This window comes from Anolis sagrei, chromosome X (genome assembly GCF_037176765.1).
Source record: "Anolis sagrei isolate rAnoSag1 chromosome X, rAnoSag1.mat, whole genome shotgun sequence".
NCBI lineage: Eukaryota > Metazoa > Chordata > Lepidosauria > Squamata > Dactyloidae > Anolis > Anolis sagrei.
The window spans coordinates 88,443,896-88,469,977 of NC_090034.1; the positions used below are offsets into that span (position 1 = coordinate 88,443,896).

General features: G+C 44.6%; 1 protein-coding gene across 4 annotated transcripts in view; it reads right to left on the bottom strand.

Annotated features, from left to right (window-relative positions):
- KIRREL2 (kirre like nephrin family adhesion molecule 2) overlaps positions 1 to 25,866 on the bottom strand; it is a 105,917-nt gene extending 80,051 nt beyond the window's left edge. For all 4 annotated transcript variants that reach the window (XM_060783905.2, XM_060783906.2, XM_060783903.2 and 1 more), the window contains exon 1: positions 25,786 to 25,866. In XM_060783905.2, coding sequence (XP_060639888.2) covers positions 25,786 to 25,846 — 61 coding nt within the window. In that variant the 5' untranslated portion in view covers positions 25,847 to 25,866. The remainder of the gene's footprint in view (positions 1 to 25,785) is intronic.
- Between the last annotated feature and the right edge of the window lie 216 nt (positions 25,867 to 26,082).

Consider the following 26,082-nt stretch of genomic DNA (forward strand, 5'->3'; position numbering starts at 1 on the left):
GTTTGGTCCAGATCCATGATTGTTTGAGTCCAAAGTGCTCTCTGAAAGTAGGTGAACTACAACTCCAAAGCTCAAGGTCAATGCTCGTCAAACCCTTCCAGTTTTTCTGTTGGTCATGGGAGTTCTGTGTGCCAAGTTTGGTTCAATTCCATCATTGGTAGAATTCAGAATGCCCTTTGATTGTAGGTGAACTATAAATCCTAGCAACTAAAACTCCCAAATGACAAAATCAATCCCCTCCCTGCAAACCCCTCCAGTAGTCAAATTTAAGTATATCGGATATTTGTGCCGAACTTGGTCCAGTGAATGAAAATATATCCTGCTCATCGGATATTGACATTACGATTCGTAACAGTAGCAAAATTACAGTTTGAAGTGGCAACAAAAATAATGTTATGTTTGGGGGTCACCACAACATGAGGAACTGTATTAAGGGGTCACGGCATTAGGATGGTTGAGACGCACTGCTGTACAATAAGAGAAGCTGCATTTGAAAAGCCGTCTCTTCTTCCATTGTCCTATGTGTCCCAGGGCTGGGCGCTGGCAGTAAAAAACAGGTCCCGGGGCTAAACTCATATGTCATGTCAAGCCCAGGCCCAGTTCTGAAAGAAGCAATAACTGCAGTGAAAGACTCATATGGCTCCGTGAATGTTCCCCTCCCTGTGAAATATATTCAGCAGTGACAAAATCTTTGGGATCCTGCCAATCTATCTAGTGCCCATCAAGCATGTAATAATTGCAGTTTTTGAAGGCTTCTGTGTCTCCAACTCCCCCGCCCTTGAGAAAATTCAATTTTTCTGTTTCCTGCAACAATTTTAGCTGGTAATAATCAATGGCTATCTTAAAGCATCTCTCCCGACGTGTTAAAAATCAATCCAAATGTTTACCGCCGCAGGAAATTAAGGGAGCAGACAATTACTTCGTGACAGAGGATGAGGCTTGGAAAAAATAAGAGCTTTATTTTGTTTAATAGCAGCTGCCACTTTACACAATGTAAGTGGCCTTACATCCAGAAAGCATGCCAATATATACAGAGATGTAGAGATAGGCACTTTATACATTCATTACGAGGCCTAGCTGTTCATTAGTTGGAGCAAGTGTTTTTCAATCAATAGACTCTTCTTTCCCCATCCCCATGTTGGTTTGTACAATACAACAAACTTGACTGACAAAACCAAATCTGTGCAAAGTATAATCCCCAGGAGCCACAATATTGGCTCAGGGCACAGCAGGGAGGATGAACTTAGTATCGTGTGCCGACGGCAGAAGCAACACAGAACAAGATGCAAAACCCCTATCTATATCTAGCTTCCCTCTATCTCATCTCGAAATGATACAGGAGCCCCCAATGGCACAATGGGTTAAACCCTTGTGCCAGCAGGACTGAAGACCGACAGGTCGCAGGTTCGAATCTGAGGAGAGTGCGGATGAGCTCCCTCTGTCAGCTCCAGCTCCCCACGTAGGGACATGAGAGAAGCTTGCCACAAGGATGGTAAAACATTAAAAACATCTGGGCATCCCCTGGGCAATGTCCTTGCAGACGGCCAATTCTCTCACACCAGAAGCGACTTGCAGTTTCTCAAGTCGCTTCTGACACACACACACACAACCTTGAAACTGGCAGACGGAAGAGTTGAGTCATTAGCAGGAAACAACAAACATGCTGCCACAGAACCAAATCCTATATTGGGTTGTTATGTGTTTTCCGGGCTGTATGGCCATGTTCTAGAACCATTCTCTCCTGATGTTTCGCCTGCATCTACAGCAGGTATTCTCAGAGGTTGTGAGGTCTGTTGGAAACTAGGGAAACTGGAATGTCCAGAAATAACTCTTTTCCATTTGAGACAAGTGTGAATGTTGCAATTGGTCATCTTGATTAGCACTTAATGCCCTTGCACCTTCAAAGCCCGGCTGCTTCCTGCCTGGGAGAATCATTTGTTGGAAGGTGTTAGCTGGCCCTGATTGTTTCCCAACAAAGAATTTCCCCCAGGCTGGAAGCAGCCAGGCTTTGAAGGTGCAAGGCCATTCCACGCTAATCAAGGTGGCCAATTGCAACATTCAGACTTGCCTCAAGCAGACAAGAGTTCTTTCTCCCACCCTGGACATTCCACAGATATATAAACCTCACTTGCCTAGTTTCCAACAGACCTCACAACCTCTAAGGATGCCTGCCATAGATGTGACCGAAACATCAGGAGAGAATGCTTCTGGAACATGAAACTAGGAAAATGGGATTTATATATCTGTGGAATGTCCATGATGGGGAAAAGGACTCTTGTCTGTTTGAGGTAGGTGTGAATGTAGCAGTTGGCCACCTTGTAGTTAATAGCCTTGCAGCTTCAAAGCATAGCTGCTTTCTGCCTGAGGGAATCCTTTCTTGGGAGGTGTTAGCTGGCCCCGATTCTTTCTTGTCTGGAATACCCCTATTTTTGAGTGTTGTTCTTTATTTAATGTTTTGATTTTAGATTTTTTTTAAAAAATAAATACTGGTAGCCAGGTTGTGTTCATTTTCTTGGCTTCCTCCTTTCTGTTGAAATCGTCCACATGCTTCTTGTGGGTTTCAATGGCTTCTCTGTGTCTGAAATCCTTCTGTTTTTCTGAATGTTGTTCTTTATTTATTCAAATCACTTGGATAAACCTTCTCTGATTAAATCTTTTGTTTTTAAAAAAACTGCATGGACCTGTACTTCTTTTTCCACCTTATATGCATAACCTTTTTGTGTATGAATTTTGGAACAGCCAGCTCTCCGAGTCGCACTCCATGACACAGCACTGCAGCCAAATAGAGGGACAGGGTTCACTGAGAAGCAAACACCAGAAATGAGTTCTGCTCTCTGAGGTGTGTGCATTAGGCATTCCCATGTTGGAAATCCAGGGCGGATTTAACAGGTCTATGACAAAACAGGGACAATCCGGTTGTATTGCAGACCAAATGGCTATCAAGATCCTTGTTAGTCCCTTTATATCAGTTCAAGGCTCCCTTTTATCCCTTTGTCTTCTCAACAATCCTGTGAGTTGTTGAGAAGACAAAGGCTGAAAGACATGGTCACCCACTGAATTTCTCAGTTCAAACAGGACTAAAAATTGGACTTTTCACTCCCTGTCCAATGTTCTAACCACTACGACATCTCGATTCTCCCCTTCTAAAACACCTTGCACATGATGCCAGGCTGAGATAGTGATAAGAGCATTAAGAGCAGGGCTGGGTCTCTCTGTAATGCTCTGGAAGCGGATTGTTCATCCATTGGGTGACAACGAATATGATGCTTAGGGGGCAAGTTGCACATTGCCACAGCATGAACTGCCAGTGTTCAGAAGCAGAATGGACTGTGCCAATGCAGATGGAGGCAAGGTCTACATTTTCCAGGGTTCTCCATCCAAAACAAGGCTTTCACGGCCAGAATCACTGGGCTGCTGTGACTTTGCCGGAACTGTACAGGCATGTTCCAGAAGCATTCTCTTCTGACATTTCACCCACATCTACAGCAGGCATCCTCAGAGGTTGTGAAGTCTGTTGGAAACTAGGGAAACTGGGTTTATATACCTCTGGAATGTCCAGAAATAACTCTTCTCTGTTTGAGACAAGTGTGAATGTTGCAATTGGCCACCTTGATTAGCACTGAATGGCCTTGCACCTTCAAAGCCTGGCTGCTTCCTGCCTGGGGGAATCCTTTGTTGGGAGGTGTTACCTGGGCCTGATTGTTTCCCAACAAAGAATTTCCCCCAGGTTGGAAGCAGCCAGGCTTTGAAGGTGAAAGGTCATTCCAAGCTAATCAAGGTGGCCAATTGCAACATTCACATTTGCCTCAAGCAGACAAGAGTTCTTTCTCCCACCCTGGACATTCCACAGATGTATAAACCTCACTTGCCTAGTTTCCAACAGACCTCATAACATCTAAGGATGCCTGCCATAGATGCGGGCAAAACATCAGGAGAGAATGCTTCTGGAACATGACCATACAGCCCAGAAAACTCACAGCAATCCAGATAAGAGTTTCCAACAGACCTCACAACATCTGAGGATGCCTGCTATAGATGTAGCGGGTTTTTTTTGTCGTGTCAGGAGCGACTTGAGAAACTGCAAGTCGCTTCTGGTGTGAGAGAATTGGCCGTCTACAAGGACGTTGCCCAGGAGATGCCCGGATGATTTGATGCTTTTATCATCCTTGTGGGAGGCTTCTCTCATATCACCGCATGAGGAGCTGGAGATGATAGAGGGAGCTTATCTGCCTCTCCCGGGATTCGAACCTGCAACCTGTCGGTCTTCAGTCCTGCCAGCTCAGGGGTTTAACCCACAGCGCCACCTGAGGGGGGTGAAATGTCAGAAGAGAATGCTTCTGGAACATGGCATACAGCCTGGAAAACTTACAACAACCCAACAGTAGCCCTCCTTACATGTAGAAAACTAGTGAATAGGCAAAGCCCCATTTTCTTGAAGTGGCAACTCGTTACTTCCTGAAGGTTGGTGGTTTGAATCTATGAGGCGGGGTGAGGTCCTGTCTGTCAGCTCCAGCTTCCCATGTGGGGACATGAGAGAGGCCTCCCACAGGCATCTCATGGGCAATGTAACACATCCGGGCATCCTCTCTGCAATGTCTCTGCAGACAGACATGCGGGGACATGAGAGAAGCCTCCCACAAGGATGGTAAAACATCAAAACATCCAGGCATCCCCTGGGCAACGTCCTTGCAGACGGCCAATTCTCTCACACCAGAAGTGACTTGCAGTTTCTCAAGTCACTTCTGATATGATAAAAAAACTTCTTCCAATGTTTTTAATGTTTCTCGTCTTATCCATACTTCTTCAGGGCTCTAATGTCTTGATCATTTGCATGCATAGCAATATAATCAATATGGAAGTCACCAAAAAATAATAAACTCAGTGTATCAGTGATACTGCTGAGTGCCTCTGTAGTCAAGCAATCACTTTGCTGATCATATATTACAGTCTAAAATCCTGCAGGACAGATATAAACTTTGGAAAATATTATTCCAAATGAATACCAATGAATATATCAACCTAGGGTTGTGAGGATGATGTATACAATCCAAGATTCAGTGTCTCTCTCGTGCCCATACTGCTGCAGGCCGATTGTCTGAGCATTCTGTCATTCCTGTAAGTCATGTTTAGAAATTGATAATTTGCACAAAAGTTAGGCTCTTGAAAAATGTCTTTTAAAAACTTTTACAAAGATTACATTTCTAGAATTCAGGGCTAAGAAGACTGGGTTGAGCTATGGCGTATGGGCAATGTCAGAGCTCAGAGAACAGGTCTTTCAGAGGACATGGGAGTAGCGTTTATGTGCCTTGGTGACCTTCATTCTCCATGCCCAGCAGAAGGAAGCCAATGTATACTGGGGGAATTCATCCCAAACACATGGAGTCTTGCTTTATTAGCACCATGTGTGTAGTCAGAGCACAAAATTGAGTACATCTTGGCCCAGAAACAGGTCTCCTCCCTCTGCAAAATTTCAATGACATTAAAGTATGGACTGCACACACATCTGTTTAATAGCAGGGACCATGTCATGCATAATGTATTTTTCAAAAGATGGACATGCCTAAAAACATAAAGGGGTTTTCTTGAGAGAACCTGGGATAAGATAGAGCTGGCAAATCAATGAACTTCTATATCAGTGTTTCTCAACCTTCCTAATGCCACAACCCCTTAATACAGTTCCTCATGTTCGGTGACTCCTAATCATAAAATTATTTTAGTTGCTACTTCACAACTGTAATTTTGCTACTGTTATGAATCATAATGTAAATATCTGATATGCAGGATGTATTTTCATTCACTGGACCAAATTTGGCACAAATACCCAATATGCCCAAATTTGCATACTGGTAGAGTAGGGAGGGGATTGATTTTGTCCTTTGGGAGTTGTAGTTGCTGGGATTTGTAGTTCACCTGCACTCTGAACTCCAGCAATGATGGAACTGAACCAAACTTAGCACACAGAATTTCCATAACGAACAGAAAATACTGGAAGGGTTTGATGAGCGTTGGTCTTGAGTTTTGGAGTTGTAGTTCACCTACATCCAGAGACCACTGTGGACTCAATCAATCATGGATCTGGACCACACTTGGCACGAGTTCTCAATACGCCCAAATGTGAACACTGGTGGAGTTTGGGGAAAATAGACCTTGACATTTGGGAGTTGAAGTTGCTGGGATTTGTAGTTCACCTGCAATCAAAGAGCATTCTGATTTCCACCAATGATGGAATTGAACCAAACATGCCACACAGAACTACCATAATGAAGAGAAAATACTGGAAGGGTTTGGTGGGCACTGACCTTGAGTTTTGGAGTTGTGGTTCACCTACATCCAGAGAGCACTGAGGACTCAAACAATGATGGATCAGGAACAGTGGTGGAGTTTGGGGAAAATAGACCTTGACATTTAAGAGTTGAAGTTGCTGGGATTTGTAGTTCATCTGCAATCAAAGAGCATTCTGATTTCCGCCAATGATGGAATTGAACCAAACATGCCACACAGAACTCCCATAATGAAGAGAAAATACTGGAAGGGTGTGGTGGGCATTGACCTTGGTTTTGGAGTTGTAGTTCACCTACATCCAGAGAGCACTGTGGACTCAAACAATGATGGATCTGGACTAAAGTTGGCACGAATACTCAATATGCCCAAATGTGAACAACGATGGAATTTGGGGAAAACAGACCTCGACATTTGGAAGTTGTAGTTACTGGGATATGTAGTTCACATACAACCAAAGAGCATTCTGAACTCCACCAATGACTGAATTGAACCAATCTTGGCACACAGAACTCCCATGACTAACAGAAAATACTGGAATGGTTTGATGGGCATTGACCTTGAGTTTTGGAGTGTTAGTTCACCTATATTCAGAGAGCAGGAGGGGGGCTTTTTTTGTGGGAGGATTTGCTGTCTGTTTCCAAAAAGGAGGAGAAGGACAGGCGGCAAGATCTTTAGCCTTCTCTGCCAAAGGGGTTCCTAAGACCATCGGAAATATGTGTTTTCTTATGGTTTTTGGTGACCCCGCTGAAACCCCCCTTGCGACCCCCTGGGGGTCCTGACCCCCAGGTTGAGAAACACTGCTACAGTTGGTTGTGACAGCATCAAACTAAACAATAGCCACTCTGCTTTTGAAAAAAAACCCAGTCAAAATAATGTACAAGTTGTAGATGGACCACTAAATTGGATGCCCACTAACTTACAAATGATTTCAAAAGAAATTGCTGCAGAATGGGTCTACTGACTGCGGTTCCTTGCTGGTAAGTAAATGGAAGAGCTGTATTTACTGGCAACGTGGCACTGAATGCAAGATGTTGGGAGGCAAGGTAAATGAAGGGCTATTACCATCTGTTGAAATGTATGTAAGCATCTGGACAGCATCCAGGAAAAGCAGGCTTGAGATAGTGGTTTGAGCATTAGTTAAGCTACGCAATGCATTATATACATTGGCTGAAATCCTCTTGGTGATTTGCAGAGACACAAACAAAGGTGGTGTCAGCTCAAGCACGTTTTGGGATGTTGTACAAGGAGGTAATTGTACTGCATTGTGCAATACTCCTCCCAGTTCCACAACAGCAGCTATGTATTTCCTGTGTGTGCCTCAGGCCTCAACCCAATTGGCCAGAGGACGCACCAAGATGTTGTTGGGATGCTTTTTCTCATCTCCAACATAAATATGTGGATGAAGATTTATGCTCCACTACCTTTCAGTAGTACCTTTAAAGGGCCCTAGTGGTGCAGCGGGTTGAACCGCCGAGCTGCAGAACATGCTGACAGAAAGACCAATGGTTCTAATCCAGGGAGCTGGTTGAGCTCCTATCGTTAACCCCAGCTTCTGCCAAACTAGCAGTTCAAAAACATGCAAATGTGAGTAGATCAATAGGTACTGCTCCAGCAGGAAGCTAACTCCATGCAGTCATGCTAGCCACATGACCTAGGTGGCATCTATGGACCACGCCGGCTCTTTGGCTTAGAAATGGAGATGAGCTCCACCCATCAGACTTTGACACAATTCGACTTAATGTCAACAGAAAACTTTTACCTTTCAGTAAAATCTCATCTAGACTGTACAAATGAGAAAACCCTTCTTCTACTCTGGAATAAGCGTACACTCTTGCAGTCCAGATAGGGCTCAGTGCACATATAAATATGTATTTTTTAAAATCAACCCCAGAAGTTCAAAGAAAAGTTCTGGGTAAACAAGAAAACAAAACAAAAATGTATACAGTTATTAAAAAATTACAGTGGTTTGCTACCACCTTGACCGCCACTGGCCCATCTTCTGGGGTCCTATGATTTGTAGTTTGGGAAGGGCATAGAATTTCTTGGTACATAGAATCATAGAATCAAAGAGTTGGAAGAGACCTCATGGGCCATCCAGTCCAACCCCGTGCCAAGAAGCAGGAATATTGCATTCAAATCACCCCTGACAAATGGCCATCCAGCCTCTGCTTAAAAGCTTCCAAAGAAGGAGCCTCCACCACACTCCGGGGCAGAGAGTTCCACTGCTGAACAGCTCTCACAGTCAGGAAGTTCTTCCTAGTGTTCAGATGGAATCTCCTCTCTTGTAGTTTGAAGCCATTGTTCCATTGCGTCCTAGTCTCCAAGGAAGCAGAAGACAAGCTTGCTCCCTCCTCCCTGTGGCTTCCTCTCACATATTTATACATGGCTATCATATCTCCTCTCAGCCTTCTCTTCTTCAGGCTAAACATCCCCAGTTCCCTAAGGGTACAGTACCCTAAAAAGTAAAGGTAAAGGTTTCCCTTGACATTAAATCTAGTCATGTCCAACTCAGTGGTAGTTCTCATCTCCAGTTCTAGGATGAAGAGCTGGCGTTATCCGTAGACACCTCCAAGGTCATGTGGCCAGCATGACTGCACGGAGTGCCATTACCTTCCCACAGAAGTGGTACCTATTGATCTATTCACATTTGCGTGTTTTCAGGGGCGGCTCAACCCATTACGCAAAGTAAGCATTTGCAGTATAGTTGGTTTTGCCCAGGGGCGCTCTTGAGGCCCTCTTGGGGGAAAATAGACCTTGACATATGTGAGTTGTAGTTACTGGGATGTATAGTTCACCTACAATCAAAGAGCATTCTGTACTCCACCAATGATGAAATTGAACCAAATATGGCACACAGAACTCCCATGACGAACAGAAAATATATATCAGTGATTGGTTGTGGGGGGGGGGGGGGGGTACTGTTTGCTTACCTTTGAAAATTACCTAGGGCCACCTCTGCATGTTTTCGAACTGCTAGGTTGGGAGAAGCTGGGGCTAATAGCGAGAGCTTACCTAGCTCCCTGGATTCAAACCACCAGCAGTTTAGCAGTTTAACCAGAGGTCCTCCAGTACCCTGAAAAGCGGCTTTATCATTCCCTTGCTGCACCTTAGGAAACTACAGAGCATTCCACAAAAAAAGTGCTACACTTATACAGTGTAAAAATATTTACAGTTGCTTACAGCGTATGTAGTACACACTATCATTTGACCCAAACACAGAAAATCCAGGTTTGAATCCCTATTTAATTACAGATAGTGGATGGAGGAAGGAAGGAATCCAACAGCACCTGGTTTATTTCAGTCTGAGCTTTCACAGGATTTAATCTACATTTTCAAATGCATGGAAATGAGCTGAAATAGCCCATGTGAAGAAAGGGATTGATGTCCATAAAAAAAAAGCACATGCTAAAATAGACCACTTAGTCTCAAAGATGCTTTTGGATTCTCACACACGCTCTGATTTCCCTTTTACCCTGAAATAGAGTCACACGGCTCTTTGTTTGCAAACTATCGATTATGAAGCACTCCGGGCAATCTTGAGCCACTAATTCTCTGCTCTCTCAGCCAACCCCACGTTGTGAGGACAAAATGCAGATGGGGTGGGGGACCTTGAGCTTCCCTGAGTCAGATTATTCATTCATTATATTCTGCCCTTTCTTTGAGACGCTAAGGTTGCCAGCCTGGATGGATCAAATTTGGTCTGATTCAGCACGACTGTGTTCCTTTCACATCCTTAGTTGGTTAATGGGCTGGGCTGAACCCACACAAACCTGTTTCAATGCTCCTACCATTGAGGAACACCTCTATCACACTTGAACTTAATTCCCTCACTTTGTGTATTGAGTCGTATTTACATTACAAACCTGGGGACTAGGACTGTCCAATCAACTATATGTAAAACTGTAGGAGACTTTTTGGTTAAAAGGCAGCACATAGATAAAGGTTTCCCTTGACATTAAGTTTAGTCATGTCCAACTCTGGGAGGTGGTGCTCATTTCAATTTCTAAGGTGAAGAGCCAGAGTTGTCCATAGACACCTCCAAGGTCATGTGGCCGGCATGACTGAATGAAGCGCCATTACCTTCCCACTGAAGCAGTACCTATTGATCTACTCACAAAATAATGAACTCTTGTCTGGGTTGCTATGAGTTTTTTGGGGCTGTATGGCCATGTTCCAGAAGCATTCTCTCCTGATGTTTCACCCACATCTATGGCAGGCATCCTCAGAGGAAACTAGGACAACTAAGGTTTATATACCTGTGGAATGCCTAGGGTGGGAGGAAAAGCAACACTAAAAAAACAGGGGAATTCCAGACAAGAATCAATCAAGGCCTGCTAACATCTCCCAACAAAGTATTCCCCCAGGCAGCAACCAGTCAGGCTTTGAAGCTACAAGGCCATTAAATGCTAATCAATGTGGCCAATTGCAACATTCACACTTGCCTCAAGCAGACAAGAGTTCTTTCTCCCACCCTGGGCATTCCACAGATATATAAACCTTACTTTCTTAGTTTCCAACAAACCTTGCACCTTAGAGGATGCCTGCCATAGATGTGGGTGAAACGTCAGGAGAGAATGCTTCTGGAACATGGCCATACAGCTTGGAAAACTCACAGCAACCCAGAAAAGAGTTTCCAGATGAGGATGCCTGCCATATTATTCCCCCAGGCAGCAACCAGTCAGGCTTTGAAGCTACAAGGCCATTAAATGCTAATCAATGTGGCCAATTGCAACATTCACACTTGCCTCAAGCAGACAAGAGTTCTTTCTCTCACTCTGGGCATTCCACAGATATATAAACCTCCTTTCTTAGTTTCCAACAAACCTTGCACCTTAGAGGATGCCTGCCATAGATGTGGGTGAAACGTCAGGAGAGAATGCTTCTGGAACATGGCCATACAACCTGGAAGACTCACAGCAACCCAGACAAGAGTTTCCAACAGACCTCACAACCTCTGAAGATGCTTGCCATAGATGTGGGCGAAATGTCAGGAGAGAATGCTTCTGGAACATGGCCATGCAGCTTGGAAAACTCACAGCAAGCCAGTCATTCCGGCCATGAAAGCCTTTCACAATGCATAGGAATTCACTGATTTCCCCCCCGAACTATAGTCTGGCCTTACAACAGCCTGAAAGACAGTGAACCGGTCCTCTACTTAAAAAGTTTGAGGACCTCTGCTTTAAGCAAACTATTGACATATTTTTTTTAGCTCAACCACTTTCCCAGAAATGTGATGATTGGGTTGGGTGGTGGGAGAGGGAGGAAATGCATCACAACGTTCGGTTTCCTACAATACATTCTAAAGATCACCTTGAATTACTGCAAGGCTTATTTTTAGTTGATCAATGCACCCGTTATAATTATTTGCTGGCCGTATGAAAGAGCGCTCCCCTTCTCTTTCTCCTCCACCGCCACCCCCGAGGTTGCCGACCAACTCTTTCGCGCACACCCCCAGCTCTGTGTCAGCGATAGGCAAAAAGGGGGTAGTCATTTGCATAACTTAATACAAGCGAGGCACAGCATTAGTATTCAGATAAATGCACTCGTTGCAACTTTGCCAACTTGAGATCACTGCAAATTTGAGTGGATTTCCACAGAGACAACAGAAGGCACATCCCCCAGGCCAGCTTCTGCTCCTGCCAAATTTCAGTCACACAGCTTCTCAATGAGATGACTGCATTTTTAATTTTTTTATTTTAAAGATGAAGGAGAAAAATCATCTTTTTTCTATCATTCTTGGAGCCAGCTGGATTTTATTTTGTAATTTTTTTTCTTTTGCTGGAACACCAAGAACAACCCTGAAGCAAAAGAGGAGGGAAATTCAGGCTGGATGGGCAGAAGCTGTGAATGTTTGACAATAGAGAGGTTCATTACATCTATTTCATATCAGATACTTAAAAAAAATACAATAACCAGGACAGATCAGGGACACACAATACATTCGACGGGCTCTGAACACCTTTGGCTAGGTGAAGAATTGTGCGCCATTTGAAAGCTTTGTTGGAAAGGGAGAGAAAGCGTTATCTTATTCAATGTTACTAAAATAGCTTGATACAGAATAGAGGCATTTGAAATGCCTTCCAAGGAACTCTAGGGTTCCATAGTAGTTTATCAATGGCTCCTCAATGGAGGGGCAAGCCTTTCCAAAAGGCAGCTCATCCTCCACAACTGATCTTCCTCTGCATGGAACAAATGGAGGGGAGTGTGTGGACACACATGTCAGATCGGTGGATCCCAATCTTTGGCCTTTAAATACTTTTGGACTGCTGCCCCCATAATCCCTTACTATTATCCATAGTGGTTGGGACTTCTGGAAGCCAAAATCCCAAGCAACAAAAAACTCAGAATTATTCTAGGTCAGTGTTTCTCAACCTAGGGGTCGGAATCCCTGGGAGGGTTGTGAGGGGGTGTCAGAGGGGTCGCCAAAGACCATCAGAAAACACAATATTTTCTGTTGGTCATGGGGATTCTGTGTGGGAAGTTTGGCCCAATTCTATCATTGGCAGGGTTCAGAATGCTCTTTGATTGTAGGTGAACTATAAATCTCAGCAACTACATGTGTCCAGAGGAGGGCGACTAAAATGATAAAGGGTCTGGAGAACAAGCCCTATGAGGAGCGGCTTAAGGAGCTGGGCATGTTTAGCCTGAAGAAGAGAAGGCTGAGAGGAGATATGATAGCCATGTATAAATATGTGAGAGGAAGCCACAGGGAGGAGGAAGCAAGGTTGTTTTTTGCTTCCTTGGAGACTAGGACGCAGAACAATGGCTTCAAACTACAAGAGAGGAGATTCCATCTGAACAACAGGAAGAACTTCCTGACTGTGAGAGCCGTTCAGCAGTGGAACTCTCTGACCCGGAGTGTGGTGGAGGCTCCTTCTTTGGAAGCTTTTAAGCAGAGGCTGGATGGCCATCTGTCAGGGGTGATTTGAATGCAATATTCCTGCTTCTTGGCAGGGGGTTGGACTGGATGGCCCATGAGGTCTCTTCCAACTCTTTGATTCTATGATTCTATGATCTCCCAAATCTCAAGGTCTATTTTTCCCAAACTCCACCAGTGTTCACAGTTGGACATATTGTGTATTCGTGCCAAGTTCCATCATTGTTTGAGTCCACAGTGCTCTCTGGGTGTAGGTGAACTATAACTCTAAAACTCAAGGTCAATGCCCACCAAACTCTCCCAGTATTTTCTGTTGGTCATGGGAGTTCTGTATGCCAAGTCATGGATGGAGTTCAGAATGCTCTCTGATTATAGGTTAACTATAAATCCTAGCAACTACAACTCCCAAATGACAAAATCAATTACCCCCACCAGTATTCAAATTTGGGCGTATCAGGTATTTGTGCCTAATTTGCTCCAGTGAATGAAAATACATCCTGCATATCAGATATTTACATTACAATTCATAACAGTAGCAAAATTACAGTTATGAAGAAGCAACAAAATAATGTTATGGTTGGGGGTCACCACAACATGAGGAACTATATTAAGGGGTCGCAGCAATAGGAAGGTTGAGAAACACTGTTCTAGGTCAACCTGTTCAAATCTGGCCATTTAGATGTTTTGGGTGATAATGCCTGTCTTCTAAAGCCATCGTGTAAGTCAACACATATGGATCTTATAATTTATTTATTTACTATATTTGTATACCACCTCTCCTCAGCCTTCCGGCGACTTGAGGCGGTTTACAAGGCAAAATTCAATGCCACAAAAACACAAGTACAATTTAAAAACATTAACGTCAATAAAATCATAACAACAGCAATAAAACGTAAGTCAATAAATCCTCATTAAAAAAAAGTCCAGCCCCATCGTACAGTCATTCCGTTTCCCTATGTCCATTACTCAATATATGCAAATGCTTGCTTGAAAAGCCATGTCTTGAGTTTTTTCCAAAATGTTAGGAGTGAAGAAGTCGATCCGATCTCCCTAGGGAGGGTGTTCCACAGCCAAGGGGCCACCGCTGAGAAGGCCCTGTCTCTTGTCCCCGCCAAACGTACTTAATTTAATAATTAATTAATAATTAATTACTATTAATTATTACTATTGCCATATTTTAATGATTTTATTGCTCTTGTTAACTTTATATAAAAGGTAAAGGTTTCCCCTTGACACTGAGTCGTCGTGCCTGACTCTGGGGGTGGTGGTCATCTTCATTTCTAAGCCGAAGAGCCGGTGTTGTCCATAGACAGCTCCAAGGTCACGTGGCCAGCAGGACTGCATGGAGTGACATTAGCTTCCCGCCAAAACGGTACCTATTGATCTACTCTCATTTGCATGTTTTCAAACTGCTAAGTTGGCAGAAGCTGGGGCTGACAGTGGGCGCTCACCCCGCCCCCCTGATTCGAACTGCTGACCTTTTGGTCAGCAAGTTCACCAGCTCAGTAGTTAAACCTGCTACACCAAGGGAAATAGCTTTATATGTCTGGTTTTAAATGTGTTACTGGTTTTAATGTTGATGTTGTAAGTTGGCCTGTTCAGCTTTTGATTGTGTCTGATGTTCATGATGGGAATATGGGTGATGTTGGGCCTGATGGTGGGCCTGGGTCTGTCTCCAGAAGACTCACAAGGTCACATTCCTGGGAGAGGCCCTTCACAGTCTTTCTCAGAGGAACTGCCTGAAGATGATTTGTCAGGTGCAGAAGTTAATGAGAGTCAAGTTAATGAGTGTAGATAGAAGACAAGGCTTTTGTAAACAGAGACAGAGTGCTCAGACTCAAAGGAGATTGGTTCGTTTACTGGAAAAGAGATAAGCAACCCTTATCTGGATCTAAGATCAAGAGAAATGCTTTCCTTTTATTAGGTTAATGCCTAAATTGCGGAAACCAGATCTTGATAAAATTTGGAATTTAGTTTTTGGATTATAATTCTCAGATCCCCCTTAATCTTAGTCAAATAAGGTATCTTATTTGCCCTAATCTTAGTCAATGACCACAATGGCTGGAGGTTGTTCCCCATTAATAGATGAATGAATAGCCAGCAGTATGATCATATCTTAGCCTGCACTGATAAAAGCATAGCTTCGTAGTCAAGGGAAATAATAACCCCTTATGTTTTGCATTGGTCAGACTGCCGGAGTGCTGTGTTCTATTCTGGGTGCCTCATTTTAAAAGGATATAGACAAGCCAGAGTGAGTTCAAAGAATGAGAATGGTAAGAGGTATGCAAAGCATGCTGAGGTTGATGAAGAGAAGAACTGAGGACTGCCACAAAAAGAAGGTGCAAGCTTGTTCTCTGCTGCCTCAATCTAAGTCTAATGGTTCAGAGTTACAGGAGGAAAGATTTGGACTGAGCACTGGAAGGAAAGTCTTGGGAATGGTTCAGCATTGGAACCAGGGAAGTGGTGGAGTCTCCTTTTCTGGGTATCTTGACAAAGACTAGATGGATACCTGCTGCAATGCTCTAGCGCAGTGGTTCTCAACCTTCCTAATGCCACAACCCCTTAATACAGTTCCTCATGTTGTGGCGACCCCAAACCATAACATTATTTTTGTTGCTACTTTATAACTGTAATTTTGCTACTGTTATGAATCGTAATGTAAATATCTGATATGCAGGATGTATTTTCATTCACTGGACGAAATTTGGCACAAATACTTCATGCGCTCTAATTTGAATACTGGTGGGGTTGGGGAGGATTGATTATGTCATTTGGGAGGTGTAGTTGCTGGAAATTATAGTTAACTAGCCATCCCCTGCCACACATTGCTGTGGCCCAGTCTGTTTATGTGTTTTTATTTTTTTTTTTGGCTTTTTAAGTCTTTTCTGCTGTGTTTTTCAGTGTTGGGTTTTTTTTTTTTTTTTTTTTTTGGTGACGGCCACTTGTTGCCCTGATAGGTGTATTGGGTCCAAATTTGATGTCAATTCATCTAGTGATTTTTGAATTATGTCAATCCCACAAACAGACATTACATTTTTATTTATATAGACTCACAATCAAAGAGAATTCTGAACTCCACCAATGATGGAATTTAACCAAACTTGACACATAGAACTCCCATGACCAACAGAAAATACTGGAAGGGCTTGGTGGGCATTGACCTTGAGTTTTGGAGTTGTAGTTCACCTACATCCAGAGAGCACTGTGGACTCAAACAATGATGGATCTGAACCAAACTTGGCACGGATACTCAATATGCTCACACTAGTGGAGTTTGGGGAAAACAGACCTTGACATTTGGGAGTTGTAGTTGCTGGGATTTATAGTTCACCTACAATCAAAGAGAATACTGAAACCCACCAATATCAGAATTGGGCCAAACTTCCCACACAGAATCCCCATGGCCCTTCTGACATCCCCTCATGATCAGGGGATGCCAGGGGTCCCAACCCCCAGGTTGAGAAATAAGCTCTTGCAGTCTAGCTGGAATCCTAGATTGAGCAGAGGGGTGGTCCTCTTGGCCCATAAGGCCCAGATCTCAGACTCTATGATTCTAGGTCAGGGGTCCTCAAACTTTTTAAACAAAGTGCCAGGTCACATTCCTCAAACTGTTGGAGGACTGGATTATAATTTGACAAAAACATGAATGAATTCCTATGCACACTGAACATATCTTATTTGTAGTGCAAAAATACTTTAAAACAATACAATAATTAAAATGAAGAACAATTTTAACAAATATACAATTAATAGTATTTCAATGGGGTGGACCTACTTTTGGTTGATGAGATAGGATTGTTGTTGTTGTTGTGTGCTTCCAAGTCGTTTCAGACTTAGGTTGACCTTGAGCGGGTAAATGACCTTGGAGGGCCACATCTGGTCCCCGGGCCTTAGTTTGAGAACCCCTGTTCTAGGTCATAGCAGGACCAACAGCTAACCTGTGTCAGCACCCAACATCAACTGAATACCACATATACTTTAGAAAAGGAATGATGAAATGTCACATTTCTGTTAACTTTAACCAGAACTCAAAGGCCCAGCAGCCAGAGCCAAGCATAAAAGGAGTGGCACACAGGTACAGACTCTGAGATTTGAGATGTGTGTTCAACCCAGGAATTTGTTTGTAGCACCAGCACTGAATTCACTGCTAAGAGGGCCTCCACACAATCAAAAAGATCCGCAAAAATCCATCTCAATTTCAGCAACCTAATTAACATCGTAACCTCATATATCTTCACCTAGGAGGATTTAGTTCTGAGTAAACATGCATAGAAAAGCTCTGTGGAATGGTAAACATGCATTTTAGTTTTTCCTGTGTGGTTTGTTTATAAAGACAGGAAGCTACAAAATCCTAGCCAATCTACTACAAATCCACTCTGAAATCTACCAGTCAGCCATGAAATAAAATCTGCCATTCCTGGTCTTAGAAAACTTTCCAGAATCTTTTTGCCAAACACAAGAATGAATAGGGCCAGGGATGTTGTGGTTCCTTGATAGACAAGTCAATGGGTTTCAAGAACTAGGTAAAAGCAAAGGTTTCCCCTGACATTAAGTCTAATCGTGTCCGATTCTAGAGGGTGGTGCTCATCTCCATTTCTAAGCCGAAGAGCTGGTGTTGTGTGTAGACACCTCCAAGGTCATGTAGCCAGCATTTCTAAGCCGAAGAGCTGGTGTTGTCCGTAGACACCTCCAAGGTCATGTAGCCAGCATTTCTAAGCCGAAGAGCTGGTGTTGTCCATAGACACCTCCAAGGTCATGTAGCCAGCATGACTGCATGGCTGTTACCTTCTAACAGAAGCAGTACATATTGATCTACTCACATTTGCATGTTTTCGAATTACTCGGTCAGCAGAAGCTGGGGCTAACAGTGAGAGCTCACCCCGCTCCCTGGATTCAAACCACCATTTTTTTGGTCAGCAAGTTCAGCAGCTCAGTGGTTTAACCCACTTTGCCACCAGGGTAGCATTCCCGAAAAACCAGTATATACCAGTCATCTTCAAAGGTATGATTGATGTCAGGATTTGTTTCCACTGGTGTTTGCTTCCTCAACCTGCCATCCCTCAGCCCTGTTGTTTGCAGATGAGATTTGCACACCAACACATTTGAAGGGCACAAGATAAGTGAAAAATGCACTAAAATGAATTTCTTCTGCAATGACATCATTATATTCTTGGGGAACGGATGAAGGTTATTATTTATTTGCTTTTTCATGATGAAGAAAGGTGGACTCGAAAGATAGAAATAAAGAAGCATATTATCTTAAGTAAGCTCCTCCATATACAAGTCCAAATCTATATTATTACAGTAACTTTTTTAAGGAAACCAAGATATCAAAGGCAGATCACTGACACTGTTAAACAAAGACTGGAAGTGGGAATTAGATTTGTTAAAATCCAATAGTTGTTCATTGTTTGTATGATATCCTGGGGCGGAATGAGGTAAATTGCTGCAACTTTCTGTCTGGCACTTCCTTTCTGATTAAGAGATCAGGAAATCCCAAAATCTTGCAGACATCTCTGGGGGTTATTTTGTTTGCCTAGGATAGGTATTGGAGCCCCAAGTGGTGCGGCTGATTAAACCGCTGAGCTGGTGAACTTGCTGACTGAAAGGTCAACGGTTAGAATCCTGGGAGTGGGGTGAGCTCCCAGTGTTAGCCCCAGCTCCTGCCAACCTAGCAGTTCGAAAACATGCAAATGTGAGTAGATCCATAAGTACTGATTCAGCGGGAAGGTAACAGCACTCCATGCAGTCATGCTGGCCACATGACCTTGAAGGTGCTGAACTTGCTGACCAAAAGGTCGGCGGTTTGAATCCAGGGAGTGGAGTGAACTCCCGCAGTTAGCCCCAGCTTCTGCCAACGTAACAGTTTGAAAACATGCAACTGTGAGTAGATGAATAGGTTCCACTTTGGTGGGAAGGTAACAGTGCTCCATGCAGTGACCTTGGAGGTGATAAATTTGCTGACCAAAAGGTCAGCAGTTTTAATCCGAGGAGTGGGGTAAACTCCCGCTGTTAGCCCCAGCTTCTGCCAACCTAGCAGTTTGAAAGCATGCAAATGTGAGTAGATCAATAGATGCTGCTTTGGCAGGAAGGTAATAGCATTCCATGCAGTCATGCTGGCCATATAACCTTGGAGGTGTCTCCTGACAAAGCCGACTCTTTGGCTTAGAAATTGAGATGAGCATCACCCCCCCCCCCAAAGTCAGACATGACTAGACTCAATGTCAAAGAGAAACCTTTACCTTTAGGATAGGTATTACACTACTATGGGCGTGGAAATAACCCTTACAGTTCTTATATCAACTGCTGCCTTTTTTTCAGACCCAAATTAAAAATAGGTCCAGAATGGAAAACTGATGATGTCCTCAAATGATGTTGGTTGAATGAGATTTCCCTGCTTCTTGGCAGGGGGTTAGACTGGATGGCCCACGAGGTCTCTTCCGACTCTATGATTCAGTGTGCATGCGTGAAATGATGAGAAATGTTGGGCTCCTTCAAAACGAGCCACGCGATGTCATAACGACTTTTATTTCACAGCTCCCTCCTCAATCTCTTCTTGCTAGAACTTGGGAAAAATTGCTTTTTTTTTGGACAACAGCGCTCTGAATTCCCCAGCCAGCACAAAAAAAAGCAAGCCCTACTTTCAATAAACACAAGCACCATTGGGAAAAAAAGAGATTGGATTTGACTGGACACAATTTGGTTGATCAGGTCTTGTCCAATTTGCTCCAAGGAACTGGGAAATTATTGTTTCCATTCAATATTTGATGTTTGTCTGTTATAACAAGCTGTGTTTTTTATTTAATTTTAGTTGTTAAATCATAATTCATGTTTATATGTTGAGTTGTTTAAATTTTGTTAGTATGGATGCATTGTTGTTGTATTTAGGCATTGAATGTTTGCCTTTTATGTTTGAAACCTGCCCTGAGTCCCTGCAAGACGTCGCATGCAACTCCCAGAACGATTCCGTCAACGTTGTCTCCGAAAAATCCTGCAAATCTCTTGGGAAGACAAGCGTGCTGGAAGAAGCAAAGACCACCAGCATTGAAACGATAGTCCTCCACTATCAACTCCGCCTGACCACCGTCACCCAAAGCAGTTGCTCTACTACGAACTCAAGAATGGAAAATGGAATGTTGGTGGACAGGAAAAGAGGTTTAAAGATGGGCTCAAATCCAGCCTTAAAAACTCTGGTATAGACACTGAGACCTGGGAAGCCCTGGCCCTTGAGCGCTCCAGCTGGAGATCAGCTGTGACCAGCAGTGCTGTAGAATTTGAGGAGGCATGAATGGAGGGCGAAAGAGAGAAACATGCCAAGAGAAAGGCACATCAAGCCAACCCCAACTGGGACCACCGTCCACCTGGAAACCAATGCCCTCACTGTGGGAGAACATGCAGATCAAGAATAGGGCTCAACAGTCACCTATGGACCCACCACCAGTACACCGATCTTGGAAGACTATCCTACTCGGACAACAAGGGATCACCTAAGTAAGTAAGTAGGGGTCCCTTTGGGGGGATAAAACAGAATATAAATAAATAATAATAATAATTATTATTATTTTAATCTTTGCAATTGGCACTGCCCACTGTGATCAATTTTCTGTGTTTTAATTTTATATTGTTGATCTGTTTATTTATACTGGTTTTTGCATCTTATGTTATGTCATTTTTTATTTTCTTATTTTCTGTTGTGTTCTTGTGTTACATTGTTTTACTATATTGCTGAGCATGTCCTCATGTAAGCCGCCCCAAGTCCCCTTGAAGAGATGGTGGCGGGGTATAAATAAAGTATTATTATTATTACTGTTATTATTATTATTATTATTATTATTATTGCCAACTTTTGAATCGTACAGAGGTCTTATTCAGGCCCCAAAGTAAAAACACATCAGGAACTCTCTGCTTGCTCCCTCTTCTTCACATTGGTTGGTCACATACAGATATATACGTACAAAGAAGACAAGCTCAGCACATTTGAAATACTATTTCTGTCCTGCTCCACGTCTCCCCCTCTCCTCCCCCTCGGCCTTATTCTCCTATACTCTGGCTGCTGCCTCTAGCTGCTGGCTGAAGACACACCATTATTAGACACGGCCCCGTTCTCTCTCTTTCTCTCCCCCCCCCCCCCCGCCCTCCGCACAGAGGTTGATTCAATGCCAGCAAGGAGCAGGCACCCCAGGGCAAGAGCGCCACAACCACTCAGCAATCATTAGTGTTACTGCAAAGGGAAGTGGTAGCCGGGGGCCAGGACCAAGCCAGGCGTGTAAGTGTGAACTCAGTCATCCCCTTGACACCTCTGCTTCCCGCCCTCCACGTCCTGGGGCCCATGAAATCTACCCCAGGGGCACCTCTCTCTGCTCCCATCACTGCCACTGAAGGCATCTGACAGCAGATGAGCCAGGGTGCCCAGCCAGCTCAACTAGGTTGCCAGCGCAGCAGGAACACCCCTTCTCCTCCCAAAGGAACCACTTCCATGCCACACATAGCAAGGAGAAACTGTGCAGGTGCTCCTTCTGTCTGTGACCCTTTCTCAGGATGGGCCTGGGATGCTGCTCTGTTTGGAGGCAGCCTGGCCACACTGCAAGGCTGTGGAAACAAGAAGGTGATGCTGAACAAGAGATGGGCCGGGATCTACTCCTCGGTCCAGCACCACCAAGCCCAGGCTGTCACTTTCTGTCACTGAAACTCCTCTGCTTTCCAGCTGCAGCTCCTATTTCTTCCCAAAGGCGCTCGCAGCTAGTGAAGTTTCCCAGCGGATTGAGCTGCCTGCCGACTAGCGGAGAAATGTGCCTCCTTCCCGTCTTCTGCTTCAGTCAGTCAACCACTGAGTGCCTTCTAGGCTAGCAGCTCTCCTTGGAAGAGAGGAAGCCTCTTGGGGAATTTGCCTAGAGTTTGGGCGCCACAAGTAACCCACAGCTTCTCCCCCAAGGCTTGCCCAAACACAGCTCTGTTGGTCTTATATACAGATATACAGTAAGAGAACAAGCTCAGCCTATCAGACACAGAATCTTCTGGTAGCAAGGTACACGAAGCCTAACTCTGAGCATGTGCTGAGTGCCCTTGAGTCCCACAACCATCCCCACTGTTAGAGAGCAACCATAGCCAGAACTCATCCTGTTGGTCTTATATACAGATATACAGTAAGAGAACAAGCTCAGCCTATCAGAATCTTCTGGTAGCAAGGTACACGAAGCCTAACTCTGAGCATGTGCTGAGTGCCCTTGAGTCCCACAACCATCCCCACTGTTAGAGAGCAACCATAGCCAGAACTCATCCTGTTGGGACAGGGAGGGGAAAGAATGAGCCTTTACAGCTCAGTCCATGGGCCAAATCTGGCCCGCTGTGTCTTTTGATGCAACCCTACAGAAGCTGGACTGCAACTTCTGTATTCCCCATTCTCTGCTTCATCACACTAGAGAATGAATCCATTTTAAATCCGGTTTCTGCCTTCTGCAGAATTCTGGAGTTTGTAGTTTAGGGAGGAGACTTTAACAGCCTCACCCTAGAATTCTGCAGGAGGCAGAAACCAGATTCAAAGTGGATTCATTATCTAGTGTGATGAGCTCTAGAGAGGAGGGGAGTTGTGATACTGTGACACCTGGAAGCCTGCAGTTTGTTCGCTTTAGTCAGGAAAATCGGGTTTCTAAACTAAGAGCCACAGGTACATTTTTAATGACAACATCCATTATCCTCAGATCAGAATCAATATAGGTAAAGCTTTTAAGCAGAGGCTGGATGGCCATTTGTCAGGGGTGATTTGAATGCAATATTCCTGCTTCTTGGCAGGGGGTTGGACTGGATGGCCCATGAGGTCTCTTCCAACTCTATGATTCTATGATTCTATGATTCTATGAAAGGTTTCCCCTTTATGTTAAGTCTAGTTGTGTCTAACTCTGTGGGGTGGTGCTCATTTCCATTTCTAAACCAAAGAGCTGGCATTGTCCGTAGACGTCTCCAAAGTCATGCGGCTGGCATGACTGCATGGAGCGTCATTACCTTCCCGCCAAAGTGGTACCGATTGATCTACTCATATTTGCATGTTTGTGAACTGCTAGGCTGGCAGAATGAATGAATAAACACACACACACACATAATCTTCTTGGTTGGTGCTCTTTAGTTTTTATCTAATTTGGCTTCCCAGGTATTATTCAACAGCTCACATCACTTTTGTATTGTCGAAGGCTTTTATGGCCAGAACGACTGTGTTGCTGTGAGTTTTCCAAGCTGTATGGTCATGTTGCTGAAGCATTATCTCCTGATGTTTCACCCACATCTATGGCAGGCACCCTCAGAGCTTGTGAGGTATGTTGGAAACTAGGCAATTGGGGTTTATATATCTGTGGAATGTTCAGGTTGGGAGAAAGACGTCTTGTCTATTTGAGGCAGGTGTGAATGTTGCAATTGGTCACCTTGATTAGCATTGAATAGCCTTGCAACTTCAAAGCCTGGCTGTTTACTGCCTGGGGGGGAAATCCTTTGCACGGAGGTGATTAGCTGGCCCTGATTGTTTCTTGTCTGTTTAGCTGGCCCTGATTGTTTTTTTTTGTCTGTTTTGAGTGTTGCTCTTTATTTAATGTTTTGATTTTAGTTTTTTTTTAAAAAAATACTGGTAGTCACATTGTGTTCATTTTCATGGCTTCCTCCTTTCTGTTGAAATTATCCACATGCTTGTGGATTTCAATGGCTTCTCTGCATCTGGAATCCCTCTGTTTTTCTGAATGTTGTTTTTTATTCACATCACTTTGGATTATGATCTGGGGAGAATGGAAGCTGCCACTGAAAACTATATGTGTGTGTGTGTGTGTGTGTGTGTGTGTACATATAGGTCACTGGTTCAAATCTGGGGAGCAGGGTGAGCTCCTGCTGTTAGCTCCAGTTTCTGCCAACCTAGCAGTTTGCAAACATGCAAATGTGATTAGAACAATAGGTAATGGCACTCCATGCAGTCAAGTAATAATAATAATAATAATAATAATAATAATAATATTTATTTATTTGATCAGTCATATGACCATTTCAAAATAGAACACGAGTATGACTCCATGCAGTCATATACTGCTGATCTTGCTGACTGAAAGGTTGGTGGTTCGAATGGGGGGGGGGGGGAGCGGGAGGAGCTCCCAATGTTAGCCCCAACTTCTGCCAACCTAGCAGTTCGAATGTGAGTAATCAATAGGTACTGTTCTGGTGGGAAGGTAACAGTGTCCCATGCAATCATGCTGCCCACATGACCTTGGAGGCATCTACGGACAACGCAGGCTCTTTGGCTTAGGAATGGAGATGAGAACCATTCCACAGAGTTGGACATGACTGGAGTTAATGTCAGAGGGAAATCTTTACTTTTATCTATCTATCTATCTATCTATCTATCTATCTATCTATCTATAGGTTTGGGGTTTTTTTGTTGACAAACTGCAAGTTGTTTCTGGTGTGAGAGAATTGGCCATCTGCAAGGAGGTTGCCTCTGATGGCGCAGTGGGTTAAACCCCTGTGCTGGCAGGACTGAAGACTGACAGGTCGCAGGTTCAAATCCGGGAAGAGCAGGGATGAGCTCCCTCTGTCAGCTCCAGCTCCTCATGCGGGGACATGAGAGAAGCTTCCCACAAGGATGATAAAACATCAAAACAACAGGGCATCCTCTGGGCAACGTCCTTGTAGACGGCCAATTCTCTCACACCAGAAGCGACTTGTAGTTTCTCAAGTCTGACAGGACAAAAAAAAAGAAAAGAAAAACACCTATATATGTATACTTGGTCTTCTGTATCCTCGGATTCTCCACCCATGGATCCAATGAGGGAGATACTGGGTGGGCGGGGTGGGCAATGCAAGTCGGAAGCACTGGCCCAACTGGGAATGCGGGGAGGAGGAGGCTCCTGTGTGCCTCCCGCCAAAGCTTTGCCTTCCCCGTTTGAAGCCTGAAATCCTGAAACAAGCCCGGAATGACAACGAAGTGGGAAGGTGGCAAAGCTCCGGCTCGAGTTGCGGGACTGAAGGAAGGAAAGAGGGGAAGGGAAGGGAAGCTGGGAAGAAGGGATGAAAGAAGGAAGGCGCTTTGGGTGGAGAGGAGGAAGAGGAGGAGGAGGCGGAGAGAGGCGGCTCAAGGTGAGCCTCGGGGGAGAAAAGAGACGGGGGGAAAACCCACCCGCAGTGGAGGGTCTGCTTAAGAGGATGGAGAAGGAGGAGAAGGAGGAGAAGGAGAAGGAGGAGAGCCCTCTCTTCCTCCTCTCTCTCTGCCTCTCTCTCTCTTCTCATCCCGAGAGGTGATTTGCGTCAAAACCCGCAAGATCGGAGGGAGAGTTTTCTTCAAGGTCACCCGCGCGCAGCCCGCGCCCAAAGCGCCGCTGGAAAGGGAAAGGGCGCCCCACTCTTGGCCAGCCCCACTCCCTTGGAGGGTGCCCTTCTCCCTCCTTCAAGGGAGAGCCCCAAAGCCAGACCCACGTGCCTCCATCGCCCTTCTCCCTGACGACCTTTCGCTGGAGATCGGGAACCTCCCGGGAGAAGACGGGACCCTGAGGCACCCCCTCCCCTTGGACTGCCCCCCTTTCCTGGGAGTGTCTAGCCTCTAAGCCTGGCTGCCCGTCCTCAGGGAAGTTGCTCTTTGGGTCTCAGAAGGGCTTTCTTACCGGAGTCCACGAAGTGAGCCAAGGCGAGGGTCCACGGGAGCAGAAAGAGCGCTGTCCGCATGGCGGGGGCCTGGGGCGAGGAAGGGGCGCCGGAAAGAGAGAGAGAGCGAGCCCCGTCCCCTTCTCTTCCTTCCTTGCTCTTTCCCCGCGCGAGGATTCCCCGCAGATCTTCCTGAAGGTGAGAGGAAGAGGAGGAGGAGGACTCCGCTGCCACTCTGACCTTGCCCACTCCTAAGTAAGTAAGTGCCACCGTTCAAGTTTGGGTTGTTGCTCAACCAAGGCTGCCTCCCCGCACGA